Raw genomic sequence first — 24,779 nt, 5'->3', positions numbered from 1 at the left:
CAGCTTCGCTACATGCCGATGTGTCCTTGGGCAAGACACTTTACCCCACGTTGGCCGTGCCAGCAGTGTATGAATGGGCGTGAAAAATGACTGTATGAAAAATGTGAGTGAATGGGTGAATGGCAAAACTGTAGTGTACAGCAGCTTTGAGTGGTCATCAAGACTAAAAAAGTTGACCATTTATTGTATCTTTGTATGGCATCTATCTTTGTCATAATGCAGCTTTGGGGTTCTCTATTCAGCTAAAGATACAAGCGTGATTGTGGAAATCATGTTTTCACCAACATCCATCAAGGTTGTTGATGATGAGAAAAGTGACTGTGCAGTTTTGAATGTGCAAGTTGTACCACAGGTTACGCACCCTTTGTGACTAAACCCACACCAAGGACGAGATTTAATACACAAACAGATGTTGTTTTGTTAATCATTTGCTTCCTGATACGACGGACTGACAAAAACAAACACTGCAGCCATTGTGTTAGTGAGGTGAAGACATCAAGGTCTCCAGATAACCTTGTTTATTCCACTGTATGCCATATAATATGGAACTCTGCTATCTTAACAGCCTTGTCAGGTTAAAAACTAGAAAATAAACAGTGTTACTGCACTCCTGTGCTTCTAGCTGTTACCTGTAATCTACCCAGGAATCAGGGCCTTATTTTACAAAGTGCTATCTGGAACGTAAATTGCATGGGGACAAAACAAAAATCAATAATTACTTTAATTGTGTTAGGCTAATGTGCAGGAAACTATCTAAGCTCACATCAGCTGGCATTGCATGCAGACGGGCACGGGGCAGATAACGGAGGATGGCTCTGTTACACCTACGGGCTAATTACCAGCAATTCATCAGACAGATGCTGCGATGACAGTTAATTGATTTGTGAATTAATAATAAAGGGGAAAAATAATTCTGCTGCCAATGCAATTCCACCGTCATGGTATCTGGCCAACAACGAGACGCTCCGCATGCTGCGGGGTGTTTCTACTGATTAGAGTGAAACTATGAAATCAAATCAAGGTAGATGATTAAACACCTAATATCAAAACTTTCCCAACAATACGCTGAGTTATTTCCAGTATTTCACAGGCTTTAACTGCAAATCTGTGATAATATACAATATAACACCACATTTTTGGGTTTTTATTGTGAAATTGCCATAGCTGTGGCTACAGGAAAGGCAGATCTGCACTTTTGCTTTTGTTTTTGGACTGTGGAAGGTACCCGTAGGTAGAGAACCTACTCACACACAGGGAGACCTGCAAGCTCCACACAGAAAGGCCTTCAGTTATAGTAAAATACTGCTAAATGATAGTAAATTAACTGCAAAATACAGGCGCCTACAGTTAAAGTGCACTATCTATATGTGCAGTTAAATATTTTACTTTGCCGAAAATATTTGTTGTTTTGTTTGTTATCTTGGTGTGTTGGTGTTTGGTTTTTCACTTGTCACTTTAAAGGACAGCCAATTCTACGACCACAAGACCTTCTCAAAAAGCAAATTGCCCAGTTGCTCACTGGCTGAGCTTTTAGCATCTAACAACCAGGTTGGTTTCCTGTTTGTCTGCCACCTGAAGGGAGAAAGCAGTGGGCACCATGCAGAGCACATTGTGGGAAAACACTACTCTAAGGCCCCATGTTAGGGCACTTCCTTTCACAAGCTCCTCTGGGCCCTTGTAAGGGAAATAGAAAGAAGAAAAACACTAACAAAGAAAGAGAGTGTTAAAAATAAGGGGTTAGAAGCATGAGTGGATTCATAGGCAGCAGCCGGGCCATGGCCAGCAGGGAAACAAGGTTATAATGCCACGGTGGTTGGTTAAAGGTTGTCTCCAGGTATGGGGGATGGCTACACTGAGATGCAGAGAGAGCACAAGGAGGTTAGGGGGTCGTGTGGGACTGGAAATAATGAAGAGGAAAGCCTTATTCACTTCCTTGGTTTAGCCTTTGGCCTATAATGAGGGCTCTTGACACCGGGGAGCACACTGATACGACACATTTGGCAACCTAGCAAATTGACCTGGGACCCTGATGGGTGATTGACAGCTATTCCTCGGGGCTCCTAAGCTGTGTGTGCATGTGTGTGTGTATACACTTGCATTTGTTAAGTCTTTAGGACATTTTCTGACATAAACACTGACCTTGTCAGGACCAGTAGTCCTCATGGAGACCAAACCTTGGTCCAAATGGACAAATGGACCTCATTTCTGTTACTGGTTGAGTACTTATTTTTTATCTAGACTGTGATTGTGGCTTTGGATAGGCTGCCCAAATGAATGGAAGTAAATGCAGATTCCTGCAGAGAATAGCTGTGCAAACCTGCCAGTGTGTGTGTGAGTGTATCTGTGTCACACTGACAGCCTTGAGAATCCTACATCATGCCAGTTACAGAGAACATACAAATCAACTATTTACCAAATCAAAAATACTCAAATTCTATGACTTAATAAAATACCGCACAGTACAGATGATTTATAGGGCTGCCAACAAAAACCTCCCTCACAATCTACAGACATTATTCCTGAACAGAGGGGAGGGACACAATCTAAGAGGGAACATGAGGTTTAGGCAGAGAAGGGTAAGAACTACATTAAAATCCTTTACTGTATCGGTCACGGGGGTCAGACAGTGGAACAATCTGGATGAGGAGATGAAAAAATCAGCAAAACTGAGTGTATTTAAAAAGAAGTATGTAGAGATGACTATTAATCGATACAGACTGACACAGAAAGAAAATATGACAAAGGTCAGAGACAGAAATTTGTAGACACTGGGGGAAACGGTGCAACGGCGCGATGGAACACCATGGACACATGAACATACACACATGGAGTCTGAGTTGACTGTCTAGAGCTAGACTATATCTCTGAGTGCTACCGGATGCTGAAACATGTTTTCTTTGTCAAAATGTCATTAAAAAAAAAAAAAAAAAAAAAAAGCAAAATAAAAAAAAAAAAAAAAAAAAAGGAAATGAAATGTATGATGATAATGGGGCGGGACTAGTTAAGCTTTGCTTCTCCCGCTTTCCCTTTCGGTTATGTATATTGTGTGAACTGCAATGTTATGTGATGAGTGATCTAAATGTCATGACCGAAATAAATAAATAAATAAACAGTGAAGGATAGAGAAAGTGAGACAGAGGAAGATGTGACAGGGCTGCTGATGGTGACGATGGTGATGAGATGACAAACAGAAAATATACTAACCAGCTCTGGAAAGGTAATAGTGGGTAATTTAGTTCAGGACCAAATTAGGATTGAGGTTCAACCATCCACATGACCACAAGTGTTTACCAGACGAGCTAATTTGATATTGCTGTGGACACTAATGCACGTGCACTCATTTCTACCTGACTCGGCCTGGCTTCCAAAAGAAGCTTGGTAACAAATTTCAAAAAGCTTTTTATGATATTTTTCCATCTGTGATGTATTAAAATACTGTGTTATTCATTGTTATTCAACGATCATAATAGTCACAGTTATCAGCATAGTTCTTTATCATATTTGCTTGAATCAGTCTTCATTAAATGTTACCTCAACCATTCAGATAATGATGGATTTGCGTTGCAATTAATGTATGCAAAGATGAATGAATGAATTGTGGAGATTAATTTTGCAGATAAACTTGATTGCCTGTTATTTATCTGATTGATATAAATGATGTGTTTTATACTTTTATCATTTGAGTACTTTACTGGTTCAATGTTGTATGTAATGGAGAATGTTATTACTTTGATGTAGAAAATTAGTCCCTGATTCTCTCTTACTGTTCATTTCTGTTTTGAGTGTAATGTGTTCCTAATGACTGTACATTTGTGTGTATGTTAGTGACGTCTCGAATAAAAAGCCTGTTGCTTAGGTTGGACAACGTGTTGGTATATCCTTTTAGTAAAGCATGCATAGAAGAGATATAATTTAAATAAAAATCCTAAATATATTTAAATATTGTGTAACTAATGGGAGCAGCTTTATTGGTCACCCCCTTGGGTCCTAAATAGAACATGACAAGAAATGACATCTAAACACAAACTGAGAATTTTAAACCTCACAGGTGCCCGTTGATAAATATTATCTACATCATATACTTGCAGCCCGTAAGACCTCATATCTTTAAACTGATGGGCTGTGACGTTTGGATCAAGATGAAAAGCAGAAGATTTTTCTGTCTCTCTTAACCAAGAGGACGTATACCAGTCCGACTTGGGTGTAAACACCGACTAACAGTCTATTTATCTCAACATGCCAGAGACCCTATAACTCCACCACTACTCAGCTCGTAAAATAGACTTCTTAACCTGGAGGGGAAACTTCTACCTGACGTGAGGAATTTAGATACTGTCACGGCACAGTAACCTTAGCGGGGGAAAAGGGAATTTTAGAGGAAGACACGGCTGAGGTAAGGCGAGTTTCTATGTTTAAAAATGAGTCTTACCTGCATCGCAACAAACAGTGGCCTGCAGTAAGGGAGAGGAACTATCTAAGCACTTCTTAACTTATCTGCAATGAGTTTCAAAACATCAACAAGGTGCTGAGAGGAATTTTGGCGGTGACTTGGGGTGTATAGTCCAAGACTAAACTCACTGTCTTTATCAGCCATCTTCTATCGTGTTATCCTCCACATGAGGGTCATGGGGGGAGATGTGCCAATCTCAGCTGACACAAGGCAATAGGCAGGTCACACACTGGACAGTTGCCATCACAGGGCTAAATAAAGAGACAACGCTCATGGTTAGAGTGTAAAGCTAATCCCCATATTGCATGTTTTTGGACTGTTGGAGGAAAAACTCAAGGGGAGAAACATGCAAACTCCATGTTCCAATTGCAAACCCTGGTCGTCATGCCTTTGCTAACCTTGCTAACGTGCTAACAACTACACAAAACCGTGTGGCCTCTGTCTTAACCCATAGTGATGCATTTGTTATATGGTGTCTCCTGGTTGTCCGTAAGAGAAATGCATGATCATTTAATCATATGCACAGGTGGAGTATTTCTGCTTGTGACAAGAAAGCTCTAGCCTGGGTGAAACCAGCCCAGTCTGCCATTTGGTTGTTGCTCCCGTTTGAATCGACTTGCTCCACGGAGCTCCCTGGGCAAAAGTCGTCATATATCATAACTAGATAAGCCATTGCTTCCAGAAAACTATACAAGCACATTTATTGACATGATTTCCGTCACTCTGCATATGTCATACAAAGCACTAGTTCCAAACAGAGGCATTTGGTCACACCTCTTGGAAGTGGGAAGTGACTACACCTTCTCCAGATTAATACTCAATCTCAAATCAGATTGAGATGCAGTCTGGCATTAGCTGAGCTAATGCAGATCTTAAAGGTCCAGAATAGGACAGTTATTGGCAGACATTGATTATAAAACCCATTAGTATATTTGATACCAGCGCACAAATGCTTTAATATATATATATAAAAATACCCTCAGAGTTAAGCGTAAAGAGTACATTTTTCTGAAGTTAAGAATCACAGCTTGTTAAAGACGTGAAGAGTGGGGGATAAACTGGCAGCTCTTTCCAGTGTGTCGCCATTTAAAAAATGTCAAAATATACCAGTTAATTAAATTAAAAAAGCATATAAAAGCAGCTAAGTGATATCTAATCATACACACCAGTAAGAGATATAATGCTATTAGAAGAGGACTTGGTGACGGCGTAAGAAAACAGACTAAATACATGAAAGCTCCTCTTCTTGCTGTCAACACACAGCAGACACATGGCCACCTAATTAACATCCACTCTATGTCCTGTAAACGTGCCCGTGTGTGTGCGTCTTTAATCTTTGTCAGATAGTGGGGAAACAAATCTAAACCACAACAAAAGGAACGCAAAAGTATTTTTGCTGGAGGCTTAAAATGCAATGCCCCGACACAAGAAAAAAAGACATAAGCAATAAGCAAATAATAATAATAAAAAAATGTGGTCTCACGTGAATGTGAGCAATAATGACACAGTGACAGCTCTGGTTTATATGGCCAATAACCGTGTCACAGTATCATTGAGTCAGCCTGTGAATTATAGCCTCTGATTCTATTGCTGCCATTTTTCCTTAAGTCTCCCTGAGGAGCAACACTGTCCACATGTCCACTACATCCTTCTGCCTCTGGGCTTCATGAGGCTGGTGGATATATGTGGTCGCAGGCTGTTGCTTCTCATATCTCTGATGGTTGTTTTAAAGACAGACTGATGGGAATGATGAGAGCGATGAGGAAAGAGGTGGAGGGAGGCGGTGTTTAAGGAGCGTCCCTGTGGAGAAGAAGGGTTGAGTTATGGAGCGTGGTGGAGACTGGAAACACCTCGCACTACTCCGCTAAGGTTGGATGAATGATGAGAGTCCACAGCTGTGGCCTCGACAGGGAAGCGTGGGAGTGTGAAACACTCCTCACTTCTATCTATCCAGCTCTCTGGAAGGTAGAGATCTACTTGCCTTTGTGTATTCACATCTTCTGTGTGAATCTTTCTAGTCTAGTTCACTGACCCCTCCCTGTCTGTTTGGTCTTTTCTCAACTGACTGTCTGGTCACTTTTATGAAACTTTACATAATAAATGAACCCACACATCGTATCCAACTCCTTGAAGACTCTATCAAATGAAAATCAGAGATAACCTGCAGTGAATTCTGCTCAGACGTCACCATTGGTGCTGTGTCCAGACATTTATAGATTCTGGAAAAATACAGTATCACACACACACATCACATCTCACATTATTCAGAGATTCATCCCTCACTCACAGCACCTTTTATTCACTAAATGACACCACATCTAAAGCTAACTATTTGTGATAAATGTGTTCTATTTGCTGGACTCACAGTTGCTATGATCTCCTCTTACAGAGATATTGCACAAAGATTGCATTGTGCCAAAATAAAACATATGTGCTGGTCCAAACTCATAGACAACTGTGTATATGTATTATGTCACTCCCTAGGTAACATGGGCAGGTCCGGGGAGAAAAGGGTAAGATATTTTTTTGTGATTGATTCAGGCTGGTTATATTTATTTATTTATCTTTTATTTTTTTGTACAGTTTCTCTTCCTTTTTCTTTACATTTCCCCCTTAGGTGTTTGTACTTTCAGTCCTCTTGCCTCATCATATGGGTTTTAAGGATTTGATGGGGACGAGGGGAGGTGAGAAGTGAAGAAAGAGACCAAATAAGTCTTGTTTGTCACTCAAGTGACAGTCATGATGCCGTATATATACGTATGAGCAATAAACCGTTGATTTTTTTTATAATCCATCAAATATTCAGGCCCATCCAATAATGTAAATGAATAAGGAGCTTGTTTAGCTAAGGTTGCACTTACATTATTTGACTGACAGTTTGCTTAATTTATGTTTTACTGGCTCATTCAAAAAATTGCTTGGCAATTGCAATCGTTTTACTGTAACAAGTGCAACAAAACATTTTCCTTTTTAACATATGTATAACATTACTTATTGAGGAGAAAAAAGGCTCAGAATGTCACATTAGCTTGTTTGTTAATTATAGACAAGTACACAAAGTAAAAGAGACACAATGATAAAGATTTAGACAACACATACTTCATCTTAAATGACACAGGACACCATGTTTAAGTAGAGTTATACACTTCAATTGGTGACACTGCAAGCTCTGATATGTCATGATAGGTTTTTGGGTGGTTATATTTTAAGACTGTATTCAATGTAAACTTTTAACTTGTTGTTCTTCAGCTTTTACACCCATTTTCTGCATGTCACGTCTATTTTCCTTGTGTTCATCTCTACCTTTGCACCCAGCGCTCCCTGCGTGTGCGAGGAAGTGACGATGACACAGCATGCCATCCTGATTACCAGGTAAAAAAGACAGAGGAGTCACACACGGTGTGACAGCGCTGGAGTCACCCTGGCTGAAACGGCTGAAATGATGTCTGTCAGACGCAGCCATAATGCTGTTTTTAATGTGTGTGTGTGTGTGTGTGTGTGTGTGTGTGTGTGTGTTTTATGTGACAAATGCACAAACACACACAGCACACAACATGAAATATGTGCTGTGAACAATTTCATTAAGCGGGACATTTTGCTGTCTGCTTGCCTTGGCCACCTCCAGACTAGCAGATTGAATGAGACAAGACACGGGAGGTTGTCTGATTAGGAGGAGGCTTACACCATCACTCTGAAGCCTTAGGTAAGATGTCCACTCTCTCTGTCTCTGTGTATGTGTGTGTGTGTGTGGGCTGCTTTCACCAATGGACCACCAACCCAATCGAGTAGCAGAAAAGACACCAATTTTTCTTTTCTCTTTCCCTGTCATCCTCCTCTTTTCCTCATCTCCATCCTTTAAACTAAGCTGATTAAAAGGCACACCCCCCCACACCACCACCTTTTCCAAGTCCCACCCCAACTTACCCACAGCCCTACGGCAGTGCGGGGCTCTCACTGCTTTCTGCATGAATATTAAGTGTGGGATTTGTGTCACGGGTTTGAAATTGGAAATCACAAGTTTGACTAATCAGCTTTGGACGTTCCACATTCAGGGGTTTGTGCACGCCAGTGTGCATGTGTGTGTGTGTGTGCGTGTGTGTGTGCACATGCATCTCAAACCTTGTCTCCAGTAGCAACAGAGAGCCCCGTACATACACACACACACAGATGCAACAAAATCTCCACACCACCAGCCCTGATCCTGCTGTGAGTCAGAGTGCTTATTCATTATTGGGGCCAAATACACCCCCCCAGCACACACACACTCCCCTACACCCCTTCACTGCATTCACTCCCACCCACCTCTCATTTAAAAAGGGACCCAGAAATAGCCCAAGAGGCTATTAAGAAAAATACAGCCAAAGGAGGAGGAAGCTGTAGGGGTTTACAATCCAAAGCCATTCAAGGGTACACTCCAGAATCTCTCTCTCTCTCTCTTATTCTTTGTCTCCCCCTTGTCATCCATCCTTCTCCCTCACTCTATCTGCCTCTCTTTGTTCTGACGATTCAGTGCTTTAGTGAACATGCTCATTATGGCTCGATAGCCGGGGCTTGTTCAGTATCCCTGGCATTGGTGGAAAATCGGGAGGAAAGATGGAGATAAAGAGGGGAAGATGGAAAATGAAGGGTGTGGAGTGAAAGAGACGCATCAGGAAAAAGAACAAAAAAATAAGGGAACTCAAACTGTGAGTAAGGAGCTTTAGTGAAGCAAAAATAAAAGAAGAGAATGTGTATAGAATCTTCACAATCGCACAGCAGAGGGCATATTAAATTGGAAGAGAAGGACATAACCTGGGATATTTAAAACTATCTTTTTCAACTGGGGCTGGTCTGACTTTTTTCCAAATTATGACTAACAATGCATTTCTCATGTATTATGCAATATGTGATTAATCATGTAATCTATTTAATGTTACATCTTTTTTTCTGAAGCACCTTTGCGTCATGGTTGGACCCACTGCTATCAATGGCTTATTGCAGAGTATTTAAGTACATGAACATGACAGAGAACATTCAATTTCATCATTAATAATAGTAATAATATACAATTCAGTTCATCCTCATCCTCATGCTTTTACTGAATGCTGCTTTAAAATGCATATATATATATATATATATATATATATATATGCATATATATATGTATACATATATATACATTTATTTATTTATTTTTAATGCTGAGTCTGTGGTCTGTGGATATTTTCATATTGAATTTGATACTGTCTACATGTCTTACTGATTACTGAATGTGTCTCCTGATAGCGATGCACTATGACAAAATGCCACACAATGATGTTACTTCATGAAACCTTTCAGGTGCCGGAGTCAGTGACGGAATCTCTAACCTCTTCATCTCAGAACTTTATGACCTCAATGGACTATAAAAACTGATTCCAAGACTCTAGTGATATATGGTTTGATATGTAACTGCTTGCTATAACCATGACTCAGGCTCTGCTGTGAAACATATGTCTGCAGAGATTTACTGTCATGATATAAAAGACACATACAGTATGAGAGAACCGGCGTAACCTTACAGTGGAATCCTTTTCTTCTACACTGAAGATGATTGTGTCTGCTTACACATGTGGTAATAGTGAAACTTATCAATGATACATTCTCTCATCCGCACTGTGTCTAGTCAGGTAGGTTTTTTCCCACGTTATGTTTCATATAAAACTAGCACTCATTTTTTGTCTACTTTTATTCCTTGTGGGTCATGCTTAGTTATGATGCAGCTCAATAGTAGTAGACATTTTAGTGATGAGGTATAGGCAATTTGAAAAGTCAAATCCAGTAAATCACTGTGATTTGAAAACACTACAATAATGACAAATTTACAAAGTGCCTAAGCTACTCTGCTGATGTCAAACATCTTCAAAGGACATTATCTCGACACACCAGGGAGCGATTTTATTTTAATTGATTTTATTTATTCATGTAACCGTACTTTCTCCTCACGTTTGTTTTCCTGCCAAAGTCAGCTTCATAATGTGAGAACCACTGTTTCCAGTCAGAACCTCGGGCCTTACTGTGAACCACTCTATTAAAGTTCTCCAGCACAATCATCATTCATCCTGTTGAGCTACATTATGAATAAATGACTGTCACTGACACGCGCCAGAGAAAGAATGATGACACACATGCCTGCTCTCAGACAAAACACAACCCCACACACAATACTAACACAGATAAAGAACTCAGCCATAAACGCTAAACCATAAACTCATTAGAAACAACAGGATTTATCATCTATAGTCTGCTTTCACAGCCATAAAAAGGATGAACCACAACTTAAAACAAAAGGTCATTTAAAACCAGTGTGGGTTTTAATTGACATCCTTGACTACTGCTCAAACATGGCCATAATCCAGGGTAAGACTGACTGCAGGTCAGCCTGGCAGTGAGCTTTTAATGATTGCTCTATAATTGCAGAATGGGGATTATTCTTTACGTTGAATCACAGCAGAGAAGACAAATGTTTCAGGGAAAGCATCCGTCACTGGGACACTTACAGACATTTAGCTGGAGAAGCTGTAAAGCTCCATAATGGTGAAGTGGAGGGAGCCCACACTCACACAGGTATTGCTGGGTGGTAATATCCTACAATATCGCCAACAGCTCACTCTAACAGATCTGAAAGAAGATAGCTCATTATTATCAAGTTCAGTCATATTAAATATTGTAGTGTGTAACTTTTAAATATAAGCTCATGTCTGTTGCATTCAAACCATGGACAAATGAACTCACACAATGCGGATTAAGCCAGCTCCATATAACTTGTCCCCACCCACCCCAGGACTACTGGTGTATACACACAAATGCTCCCCCAGTCAGGCTTGATAGTGGGTGAAGGGTTTTAAATAATGTTATATCAATTCTGTTGACAAAGACCAAAGGATACCAGGATATCATCAGACCATCATCAACAATAAAAACCATCCCATGTTACACTCTGAAGCTTCCAATACAATTTAAAATAAAGTTTGTATCATCAAGCTTTACAAGTGAGTACTGGTAATGGAATGTTAACTGTTAATGTTCAGACCAGAGGAACCTAAAGAGAGAAAGGGAGGAGACGAGTTTATTACCAGGAAGTTAACATGGCGTTTGGTCAAATCAGTGAGCCAATTCAATAGAGATGACTACGTTAAAATGCCGCGGGTTATTAACTTTCCCTGTAATTCCTGTTGGCATAAACAAGCTCTACCAATCACAGTGAGCACACTGGAAACTGGAGGATACTTGTGTAATTTCCTTGAATACAACTTCTCTTCTTTGAGATCAGGCCAGACTTTAAGACCTTTGGCTCCATGATGATCCACGATGACATCATGGTCCCATTACAGTGTACAAACAAGACCATGTGCTGCCATTACTCTATTGCAACGGGGCTAAGAGCTTTTTTTCTTTTTTACTGGCATGCTGATGGCATTAGAAATGTTTGCCTGCCCTCATACAGAGTAGGTTTTTTATTAGGGTCCCACAATGATCTCAAACGGGTCAGGCTCAAATGACCTACCAAAGCACTTGTCTTATTTCACTGGAGAAATATCGTGTAATCCAGTCTGGGTATCAAACACAGCCTGTAAAACTTTGAAAAATGTATGTGGCTGTCAAATAGCATGAAGCCAGAAACATGAACATGGAAAGTAGAAGCAAGGTTTGAATTTCAAAACTAATAGAAATCACACAACTGGGAATACAAGGACGCAAAACACCTTGAACAGAAATGATGTTACATTTCATGAATTGCCAGCGTTTGTCCTACTGCTTCATCACAATATACTGGTGCTGCCAAATACACCATGACAAGGGATATTACTCCACATTGCAATTTAATCAGCATGTGTAAATTAAAATGGAAGCTCATTATGTCAGAAAAAAAAAAAAAAATGTGTCAAATCTTTCAAAAGACTTTGCATATGAACGGCAGGGAAAAATGATAGTGGTGTGCACTATTTCAGTAGCTCCACATGACTCAATCTCAAATATTGGAAGGAGACTTGAGACAGACGGAATGTGTCACTAGCTGGTCTCGTGGATTTGGGATGTATTCACCCATTCAGTTCTCTGTAATTACAAAGGCTCTCGCAGTGATCCAATTCGCCGCCGGGAGCTTGTTCAAGGCACAGGGATTGGGACGACAACCACATAGTCTGATGTAGGAATATGGATACTGCTCTTAAAACAGAGAACTACTAATGCTTGTCTGCACTGAGTGCACCGGCTCGCTGGCTCAGTTGTGGACGGGGGAAAATTTAATTATGTGCTCTGGACACACTGGCTGGCTTTAGATTAGAATAGACTAATGTCCTGATACAGTTGTACCCCACTGACCATTTAGAAAATAATGTTCAGCACATAGTTGGATGATTGAAGCAGGTGACTAAATCTCCGCTCCCTCCAGTACAAAGTAGCCTCCTTTTGCAGCAAATATAACATGGATTCTATCACTATTGCAATAATGTGATGGCAGGATAAGAGGTTAGGCTTTTTACAAGTATATTATATCGTAAGAGTTGGTTCAGTTGATTTCTGTGCAGATATTTGCTAATATTCTGTGTACATGTTTTTAAAAAGCAGCCAACAAAGATCTGAGGGTTGGCACGCTTCTTGATGTTTGGCAGTCTCTGGGTATGCCTTTAGTCAGCATGCTGCTCAGTGAGCAGGCAAAGAAATGAAGCATGAGGATGAAAGTGACTACAGCGAATACTTGTGGGAAGTTGTTTTGGGGAAGCTCATATGGTAGTAACATGTTTTTGTTTTGGTGATTTTGCAGTTTGACGGAGTGTAAACACACATGTCTTCAGTTGTAATGCAGGTACGCGAGTTAGGCCTCATTTGATCTCAAATCTGGACTGGTTTATGGAAAGGAACATATATAAGGGCAAGATTTAAAATAACTCTTCCAACCCATGAGTAACTGCTGGTCATATGTAGCAGCTGTGTCTGATTCTGTCAGAATCTGCTTTGGCGCTGCATTTCACTTGTTCTTTTGCCCAGTTTGTGATCTGCTGTCTTCAACAAGTCCCATTCACAGTGAGAGGGGAATCCCCCAACAACAACTTCCTTGGTCTCACTGTACTTGCTTTCAAAAGGGACACATGCGGCAGTTCCTGCCTGACACGCTGAGGCCACTTTTATGTGTATTTTATTGTTTGTGTTTGTTGTGTGATGATTATTATTGATATTGGCAAACATGCCAAAATCCTCCAATATGACTAACGACTAAAACAGTGGGTCGAATAAGCCCATTCTCATTCCAAGAGCACCATATACCTCCACTCTGTCACTGTCCCTCAGCATCACCTTAAAGACTCACAAGGAACCCTTCTGCGTCTATAGAAGACTCACCAGGAGGCACAGCTCAGAGTGCGATCAAACAGTGGATATCCACTCAGCCTAGATATTTATTCTAACCCTAACCTCAGTCCTTTTCCTGGCCCTAACCCCTCACTCCACCTCTGACTTTTACTTCACCCTTTCTCTGCTCCGAGCATCTAAATGTGTCACCAGTGGGTTTACATTTCAGTCAATTGAAAGCTTGGTGCGTTGCCTTAGAGACACAAGGTATCCTGCACCTGTAAGGCTCTATATGACACTGTTTATGATGTTCTCAGGTGAGAATGTGTTGGCTGATCAGGCTGCTACCTCCTTATTTTCTTACCTTGCACCCTCATCCACTATTATTTTATTATGTTTATTTATTTTGCACAACGCAGATAATTTATATCTGCTGCGACATACAGTATATATATAAATATATATATATATAGCTCTGGAAAACATTAAGAGACATCCTATGGTTGCTGAGTGACAATCAAATGAACTGACATCCCGAGTGTAGCTTTTTTGTTCCCAATGTTTGCTGCTCGACCTTGTTCTTATGAACTGCCATATTAGAAATATTAAGGATAGAAGCAACCTGACGTTGACTGTATCCCTCGGCCAGCAAAGCCAGAATTGAACCCTTCTTTTCCTCACTCAAAATGTTTCTTTTTTTATCTCTTTTGGCATGATCAGTGGTTATTTCTTTTGATTCCAATGACTTTTGAGAGTAATTTGAATGGGCATGACAGTCTGCTTGCTGACTCCTGCTCCTGCAGTCACCTGCACGCAGCGATGCTTTTTTAGCAGAGTAAACCACTGATTGGTTTATGAAATGATGTTATCTATCATGTGAACATCAGGGTTTTCTCAGACAGAAACCTCATATTGACGTAACAGTCACACTGCAGTGCGTGTTATTCAATCAAAATGGATTTCTCAGTGGCTGAATATGGAGAAAAGTGTGCCCTACATTCACTAACAGCGTGTTCTCTGTGTGCTTTCTCCTAATTAGTTGCTGTGACATTTACAAAACAAACAATCAAATTCATTATACATTGGGAAAAAACTTGCCATACCCTGTGAATGCTTGTCTATTTTGTTAATCTCTCCTTACTGCATTACAGTCAGTTACCCTGTCAGACAACAGCAGCCTTAAGGAAAGCTGAGGAGGGATTAACTGTCTATTTGCAGGTGCTGATTGCTTAGAATGAGATGCCCCCTGGTGCTGATCTACAAACGAGGCTTTGGCAGCACTGTCGGCTTTATCAGCTTTTATCAGGCTTATCTGTCTTTGTTTGGTGACAAGCCCTGAATCTTTTTGACATATAGAAAAAAAATCTCAAATCTAATACAGTCAAAGACACCGGCTCCGCCCCCATAATTGCTTATTGATAGCAAGTAAGGAAGTTATTGTGTATGAATTACAACCTTAATATAATTCGCTAAGTAAGTACCATAACAGAAGTTGCCATATAATAACACTTCATCAATATAGTTTATCATGTGACAAAAACAATCATGGCCTGCTCTTCCAATTACATGATACAACATCAATAAGTGCTATTCAATGGCTAATATAAAGCCTTATTGTATTATGAAGTCACATTAAGATTAAATTATCTTTTACAATCTGGCCGAACAACGACATTAACAACAATTAACACCAGTAAAACACATCACAAGGTAGCAATAATTAGTAATGAATTTATCACTTAACTGTTTATCAGCTGATACCTGATAAACCTTAATGTAAAGTGTTATTGTTCACTTATAGAACCAACCTACTGTCATAAGGCTGTTGGTGTATTTTATTCATACGAGACAAAGCCCCATGGTCTGGGCTTATGGCCCAAGACCTTGTCATCTCCTAGACAAGCCCCTGGGCAGCACTCAGCCATATCCAAACCACCTGCATCTCTATTTCTCATTTTTCTGCAGGGGCACGACTGCCCGAAATGGTGTGCTCCCCGTTTGCTTTCATCTTTTTTCTGAAAATTCATTAGTTGCTGCATGCATGTCTTCCAGGCTTCTAGTTTGAAGGACCTTGATAAAATGCATAGGTTACTGTACTTGCTATGTTAATCAGCTTGATCCACTTGATGTAGAGTTGAAGGAGAAGTGGGTCTATATTATTCTCTCTCTCTGCTTGTCGCTCTCTCTCTCTCTCTCTCTGTCTGCTTTCAGGCTGTTTGCTTTCTTAAATGAATGTAATGGTACAAACGGAGGATAAATTGCCTTCTTGTGCTCCATCTCATCACATCCATCCCACAGGGCCCTCTCCAAAGTGGGAGGATGAAAAAAAAAAAGACCAGGAAAATAATTCATATGCTTTGCCTGCGAGAACCCGCACGATAAGGACGATGTGCATTTGGTGCATTAGACTCCCTGCACTATCGCCACGGCACAGAATGGGCTGCGAGCAGAGGGCAAAAGGCAGCGTGAATCGTGTGTGTATCAGATGTGCACCCTCATTTTGTTACCTATCTACAGGGTTTACATGGGGCTTTTCCAACATCTCTCTGGTGACTGAAACACAATCTGCACAGGTTTACCCGATGCTAGGGAAGTCCTGCCGACCCCGCTAACAGCAACTGACCTGAGGATCCACCCAAGCTCATTCATTACACTGACCGCTTACTCAACAGGAGCTAACATTCCACGTGAACCCTCTCCATTACCCCACTGTCTCTTTTATATTCTCAATTAGAGCAGGAGAAGGCGCTGCTCCAGACATTCACCGTGACACTAATTTCACACCCACACATGGATACTCAGAGGAAGTAATGGAAAACGCTACAGGATGTCAAAGACAAACAAAAGGCAGCAGCAAAACATGCTGTCATGGCTCTGGGAATAAAATGGGATGCAGTCAATGTTGCTTGTACATGTTGTTAAGCTTGGTATCCCTACAAGAGGCAAATTAACTGGATACGACCAAACACAGTGGAAGAACAGAGATACAGATAAGTAAGTAAAACATAATTAGTTACTACTAATGTGTGCGTCTCGTTAAAGCAAACTGCTCTTTGATGACACACATATCGGCTTCATTCCCCTGGGAACTACAAGAAAATGTATTAGAGACTCACGAGCTGTTATTAAATGCAGATGCAAGGGTCATAAAAGATTCATTTGTTTACCAATGAATTATTGAGTTTGCATTTAATCAACGATACAGATGTTGCAGTCAGAAAATGTTGCTAATCTCACTTTGATTGCATTGAAATGAAAATATAGGCAATAAAAATCACGGAGACTGATTGTTGATTGTGGAGTTAATTACACATGCCAAATAAGAGACAGCAAACAATAAAAAAGTGATTACTTCAGATTGGCTGAGTGATCATCTGATTGTGGTGGAATTGTTGTTCATAAGAACTTACTCTATACTGGAGTCATTTAGTGGTCCGTTCAGAACATCCAACGCAGATTAAAAGCAAACTATTATGTCTCCCTGTTGGAATGTTACTGTTGTGGTGGTGATGAGGATGATGAGAAACGAGACGATAGTGATTGAATAGTTCTTGGTGATGATTATCCAAAAACTGTAAGGTTAAAAGCTCTGTGGTGCTGAAAAGCATGTGCAGGTTTTGAACTTTGCAGTGGAAGTCTATAAAATACTCATCATTTAAATGTATAGTATGAGCCTCTGAGCAACTCCAAGTGTCCCCATTTGCACAATATAGTGTCTTCATTCCATGTCATTGTTACATGTAAACCTACAAGAATGGAAAAGGGAACGGGGGCAGTGGGTGCAGTTACTGAACCAGATAGTGTTAAAGAGAGAACAGCAGAATGGGATGTGCATGTTTTCTAAACAGCAAAATAGGGGATTTATGTATAAAATAAGCTTAAGTGTGAAGGGAGACATTTTTGCAAACTTTCTGACCTTTTATTAACAATAAAAAAAAAAAGTTTTTGACACCTTATCCTTCAATTTCAAGAAAATATAAAAAGACAGAATTTAGGTGTGGGGAGAGCATAAGGACAGGAAAAAACCCATTGAGTGTTTCTTAAGTGGAAGATCTTTGGGTTCTTTCTCTCTCCCTGCTCTCTGCTTGCCAGGCTCTCTGGAGCTGCTGAGTTGAGGACGTCAAGGGTTTTGGGTTGCTTAGCTCCATCAGCTCCACAGCTTTTCCTCCCTTCCTCCATTGCTAACCCCCCAACTTTTCTTCTCTATGTCTCTCTGACTCTTTCTCATGCCCATGCTCTAAGGAGCTTTAGAAACTCGGCTGGGTAATGGGAGCAGCAGTCAGTCAAATTGCTGTTTCAAAGGTGATGCTTTGTTTCATGCTTGCTTCCCACAAAATCCCGTCGAGCCTGGCACCTGTCAGGTTGTCGTTCTGAGACACACAGCATCCAACGCCAGTCACCCAAACCCCACAGTCCCAGGGCAGAGAGGGGGGAGGGTGTTGACTTATCAGCTGCCTGTCAAGAAATTAGGTCATTCCATTTTGCGAGGTCTATTAATAAGGTGGAAGAAATGCTAAAAAAGAAAACACCGAGTGTAGGTGTTTATGTAAAAGCTCACTTTCATATAAACTCTGTAACTGACGGAGCAGGATTTATGCCATGGGTTTTAGGGGGGGGAAATACTGTTTATGTTTGCTTCGTATTAGTTTTAACAAAACTGAAGATTTCTATGGGTGCCCTTCTGTTTTACTGAGTGTGACAGCACTGTCAAAACACCACTGGGGCTGCCAGGTTTAATAACATAGAGGTTGGTTATAAATTGTCAAATAAAGTTCCCGTTCTACCGTGATCTCGTAGAGGAACAGTAAAACCTGAGACGGCAAAATGGACAGGATCTCTGGCTGGCCTGAGCAACTGGGGGTCCTCATATCTCCAATGGTTTATAAGCTCATGTCTGACTCATTCAGGCTTTACAGTCACACTGACCTTCTCATTACAGCTCCATTATCAAAGGTCTATTAGAGAGGTGTATTCCTGGGCTGTTTATCCAGCTGCAGCTTCTTATATGACGTTAAGAGTGCAGGTTTGAAACCCTTGGTAAGTCAAGGGTGAATGCATTTATTATGGTATAAAATGAATACACGTGTGTGTAAACACATGAGGCATAAGAATGCAAAACTATAACATACAGTTACTGGCAATTGCAGGCATTTGGACCCCACCTCTTCTATAAAGGAACACTATCCCACATTAACTGAAGGGTCCATAAGTGTCTCTAATTTGGTGAGTGGATCAGAGCAGAGCTGTCTTATATTTGACTACAATATTGTGTTTTAATGACAGCACTGAGGACATACTGTAAACAAACCAAAGAGATCCCAGACTTGTGGGTGCACTTGCATTGTTTGATGTCTTTCCAGCTATGCTAATGTTTGACTAGACGGCTTTGAGATGAAAGACACTGATTAGTTCAAGTGTAGTCATCCTCCAACGCACTCTGCCTCTGTTCAGCATTTGGTGTGTTTTCCCCCAGAAAGGACCGAAAAATAAAGGAAGGCTGTCAGCTAATTTCAACTCAATTTACATCCATTTACTTGGTTCTGGAACCAATTTTGCAGCATAAGATTTGTGCCATGTTTGGAGAAGTCATATGATAATCAGGAGATGGCTCCCACCATGGTAATTTCCTCTTACAACATTATTTACTATGCTGTAGGAGATAGTGGAAGCTAGCCAGCAACACACTTAGAGGTCTATTCCAATTTAGTATTCCCTATATGAGTTTCTGTAAAATAAACAAACATACAAACATCAGGCCACACAGTGATGCACTGTTGCCTCACAGCAAAAAAGATTGCCAGTTCAAAACTCCATTCTGGCCTTTCTGTGGAGGAAGCAGTGAGCAGTGTTCAGGTCAGAGATAACTGTTGCTCATTCTTCTCTTTCTTAATGAAGACTAACTGACAGCAAGGAATGAGCAGCAATCCCTGAACAATCATTATCTATTTTCTTCTCTTGACCCTTTAAATAGGATTTGTCTTATCGCTATTCACTGAAATATTAGGTTAGTAGTTTATGGCAGCCGGACCAAAAATAAAAGGAAAAGTGAATTCTACTGAAGCTCTGTATTGCAAAATTAAAGTTTTGAGAGACCTTTTGAAAAATGTCCAAAAAGGATTGGACATTCTACTGTGCTGGAATTGCATTCTATGAAAGTTCTATTAAGTTCAATTTAGAAATGTAAATCATTGCTTGTATTTGTTATGATAGGCAAGTGATGGGACTTTCCAATATGACTGTGTTTCAAGCTCCTTTTTGTGAATCATAAATAAAAAGCCTCTGAGCTAAATAAGAACCAGTGCATATGATTATATCTCAAAGGCAGCAAAACAAATATTACAGACATACAGCCGCAGTGGCGTACACTAGATATGCAAAGCAGCAAGAGGTGCAAAACAAAAATGCAGTGTTGAACATGCAGTGCATATTTCAAATCAAATAACAAGCCTCGCAAACAGCTAATCCCGACTCTGAAAGTAAAACTCCTCACTGTGCTATCAATACTCAAGGCTCAGACACCCAACTGAATTTAAGCTTGTATGTATAATTAACATGCAGCACTAAGCTTGTTATGCCGAAATAAACCCATGAAGGAGAAAACTCACAATTTCCAAGAAATGGTGACAACAAGAGAGGAAAGTAGAATAAATAAAGCAGGTTCTTTTCATGTTATTTATGTTTTAAATTTCAAAGGCAGCCACACTAAGAATAAAATGCATCTAGAATAAAAAAAAAGGGTATTAGAGATACAACACCTTTCAAATAGTCAGGGGAAATATGGCCAGGTTTTATTAAACTTCAGCATCAAACAACATCTGAATATATGATATATTTAAACAAAAGAGCTCTTTACAGATCAGAACCCTCATACAAAAATAACTAATTTTTAGCCCCTTCAATTCTGCTAGAAAATCGGGCCAGGGTTTAAAACTGTATCCATGAAAGGAGTATTGGTGTATCCACTGAATAAGAAGCACCATGTATATCCCAGAGCAGCATCATAGAGTTTGGATCTGAATACACAAGCATGAGACTCATCAAACATTCAACTGGCTGCCAGACACTACATCAACTTCTGCTTTGTAATTGGGATAGTTGCTATGACAAAAAAGGGGCTGTCTCAGGGAAACAGGTGAATACAATCTTTTCTTTAGACATACACATTATTGACCTTCACTAAGCCCCAGGTGCACTGACACATGGACTTTGCCTGATATAACCGAGGACAGACAACCTTGTCGTTACTGTCATGGTTGGGTTTACGGATGAGGATTCTACATCTCTAAATCCTTTAACAATAAACACTCTCTCTAATGGAGGCTCTCTCTTTTGATCACACAAAGAAACTCATAAAGCCCATCCCACATGAGCCCGAGACAATATTGAAAGGTCACAATCCCCAAACTGACAGCTGTCAATGACAGGAGGTACAGTAGGTGCTGTCTCACCAATTAATAACACTCTGTAAGGTTTGGAAGAAAATATGGGCAGAATATTTTTCTTGTGTGTCATGGGGGAGCTGGACACAGTTGCCCCAACAACCTAGCCCAACTCCTCCATCCAAGGCACAGGGTGTCCCTTGGGTGTCTTACTGTATTAAAGTTGAAGAGTGAAGTTTATGAGTCAACTAGACCTTCAAACGCAGGGTTACAAGATATCTCCCAGAATAACTGAATCCAAATGTAACTAATGTTACCTTCAGCGAACATTGGTTAGCATGTTGACAACGACAAAACGTATCTGCAGTCTCTTGTACATAGACTGTTCCACCAGTATTCCCAAGCATTTATGATGTTTTCCAACACATCTCTGCTTATAATACTCCATAGTGATATAACAACTGCAACTGTTTTTTTTAACGACAGCATTTTGAATCTCCGGCAAAAACAAGTTGAAGACGACTTATAATGTGTTGTCTTGTAGAAGTAGCTTTTCATCACTATTCCAGGCCCCGACATGAAGGCAGGATACTGTCTGGACAGGTCTCTGGTCCACCACAATACTACTTGTGCTTATTGTGTAGCCTATGTAGCCTATGTCCAGAGATTTAAAGTTAGCAGAGTAAGTAATTGGTCACTTTCACTCACAACATAAAATACACACAAAAGTCCTGTTACTCAAAGTGAAATTCGAATTAAAAACAAAGGTATTTTGTCAAATATTCATGTTGGCAGTTATGAGTGATCCAACCGTGCAGCAAAAAGAAATCTGAGCCCAGAGATGCAGTATGACTCTCTAAAATCTATCTGACGTGCTGGGGAGAAACACCTGTGATGCAAGGATAAGGTCAACATTTTAAGCCATAAAGAATTACTGATCAGCTCTCACTCTTGTTTTACCTTGTGCATGGATTTTGTGGGACACCACATATGAGGTGCAAATGAATGAGACTTTTGCAAAGTTCAATCACTGAGGACTGTTGTTGTCTGAATGTGTGGAAAACATGATCAAAATCCTTGAGGAATGCCAACAATATGACCATTTTCTGATCGCTCCTTACCTGTCTGGAGCTGCAGGACGTCCATTGCGAGGTTTATTGACCTGAGCATACAGAGCTTCCAGTGGTGGACCATTCTCTGGAGGACTCGAGGGAAGCTGTGGACTTTGAGGGAGATGGTAAGGATTACTGTATGGGTCCATGCCGCTGCTATCTACTGAAGAGTCTAATGATCCAATGCCAGCATAGGTGGGCTCTTCATCTGAGCTAAAGGTGGGGCTGACAATATCTTGGATCTCAGCGTATTCCCTCTCCTTCGCCTGCTTCTCCCGAATTTCCCGTGTCTTGGCCTGAATTCTGAGACAAAAACATTGAAGGGAAAAAGTGTGATCCAACATGTTTATTTATTGTGAATTATCTGGCAAGCTGAAACTGTAACACATTGTTCACACTCTAAACTGTAACAAGGTAATATATCTGATGAGTCAAAACATATCAAATAAGCAGCATTTCATCTAATATATAAAATGGTTTTGATTCTGAAATGTCTGTATAATAGCGATTTTCACTTTGTTATGTCAAATTGTACAATATTAGTCCATTCTTTCAATTGTTTTTCTTTGTTTTCAGTGAGTTTTTTATATTGATTTTCAAAAGTCATGTTTTTCCAGCTCTGCTGATAGAAACATTATTTACCCTGGTAAGAGACAGACATGGCAACTCACAAATTACATGCATTATAGAAATGAATGCACCTCATGGGACATAGCCTTAATAGTATATATTGAGTAGTAAGTGTATGAGATGTTCATGATTCTGATATACTGACATGTCTGTAAAAAAGTTGTTTTGATGCTCCAATGTGTATGCACATTTTTTACAGCTTTAATGGCAAAAGACAAATATGGTAACTTTCAAATGAGCACAGTCTTAATGGGGTGACAGTGGCTTTGAATAGGACAGAAACTGTGTTGAAAAGCATAACTATAAATAATGACCATTTTTATCATATTTTAACGGATGTATTAAGGAAAACATGGACATGAATAGTAAGCAGACATTGATAAGGTAAAAATGAAATGACATAATGTCCCATCCAAGTTTAGATATTGATTATTAGATATTGACCAAGGACCATTAGATCAAGACCAAGGCAACTTCTTCCTTCAAACGAGTGTTGTCTCCTTGAAAGTGAAGAATATTTTCTCCAGGAAGACTCAATTTATGTCCATTTTCAACTAATGTTAAGGTTCATGTACCTAATTGTAAACCATTTAGAGAATTTTGACCAATTATAAATTGGTTAAGAACCTCAAAAGCCAGTTTATATAGTATAAAAGGAGTTGCTTGGAAAGTGATGTCAGTGGGCACGTCATGATCTACAGTTTGGACAGAGCTCCATTGTCCATTGTGTGTGCTCTCTGTTCTACTACAACTGGTGGACTGAATAGACTCAAACAATCTTGAATGTAACTGCTTCAAGAACCGGATTTAATTTGCTGGAAAAGAGCTTGCAGTATTATTCAAGTATGCAGCTTTCCATAAGCCAGAGGGCTGAGGCGAGTGTACTGATCTTATTCCACAGGTTCTCTAACAAGAGTAAGCAGGAAGGAGACAGTTCATTCTTGTCTATCCTCCATCCTCCATCCCACCCCTTTATCTCCCACTATGCCGTTTTTCTCCCCAGGATCACTTTCACACAACAGCTCCATTCACAGGACCTTTCCTGTCTCAGAGAATGGTTACGTGTGAATGCCCATCTGTCCACAGCTAACAAGATTCATGGAGTCATGGTGTTGCATGTTTGCCTGGAGAGCTGGCACTGTAGGAGAAGGGAGATGGACATTGGGGGGTGGAAAGGAGAGGGGTTGAGGGCAGGTGGGGGTGGGGGGGTTGACCTCCCACTGCGGTGACCCTGACAGCAGCCACCAGACTGCTCACTGGTTCCAGATGTTGAATCCCAGCTGTAGGCTAACACACACATCCACACACATACATACAAGAGTGCTACCTCCCTGTTGCTATAGACTTCCCCATTACCTCAGGTCATACATGAACTTTGACCTCGGCTGCTGCTTGTCATTGATGACTGACAGGTTTGGAACAGAGCTAAAATCCCCCCAAGCCTAATTTTGTCCCCCATGTCTGTGTATTTTAACAGTAATCACATTTCAAACATCCACCATTTTTCAGAGCCAGATTAACCCAATTCCCACATCCTACCATTGACTGCCTTGTTTATTTTTAGCCATCCGAAATCCCATTTTCTTGGCATTATCTCCAGAATGAAATTTTGATGGCAGCCTGATGCAATGTTGCATGCCATGCTGCCACATATAAAGCCTCTAAACTTTAAATAGCTTTGTGTGTGTGTGTGTATTTTTGCACCACTGCAGACCAGGTAAAGCACGGAGATGATTAGCTCAAAATACAGTTGCATGCACTTGATGTGGTCTCACAAGGTCGCTCAAAGGGAAAAAAAACAATTCCCAGAAGCCTTTTCACCTGCCATCTGGCTTAAGTGATGTCAGATCTCTGCCAGAAAGGACCAGACAATGATGTTACCACAGGTTCACGGAAGTC

General features: G+C 40.4%; 1 protein-coding gene across 4 annotated transcripts in view; it reads right to left on the bottom strand.

Moving 5' to 3' along the window:
• The window catches only part of LOC131462458 (partitioning defective 3 homolog), a 325,725-nt gene that overhangs the window by 53,823 nt on the left and 247,123 nt on the right, over positions 1–24,779 (bottom strand). For all 4 annotated transcript variants that reach the window (XM_058633698.1, XM_058633714.1, XM_058633708.1 and 1 more), the window contains one exon: positions 22,260–22,553. In XM_058633698.1, the coding sequence (XP_058489681.1) occupies positions 22,260–22,553 (294 nt within the window). The remainder of the gene's footprint in view (positions 1–22,259; positions 22,554–24,779) is intronic.

Source organism: Solea solea, chromosome 1, assembly GCF_958295425.1.
Source record: "Solea solea chromosome 1, fSolSol10.1, whole genome shotgun sequence".
Lineage (NCBI taxonomy): Eukaryota > Metazoa > Chordata > Actinopteri > Pleuronectiformes > Soleidae > Solea > Solea solea.
The sequence above is the reverse complement of the archived record's forward strand: the minus strand, read 5'-3'. Positions and strand labels throughout refer to the sequence as shown.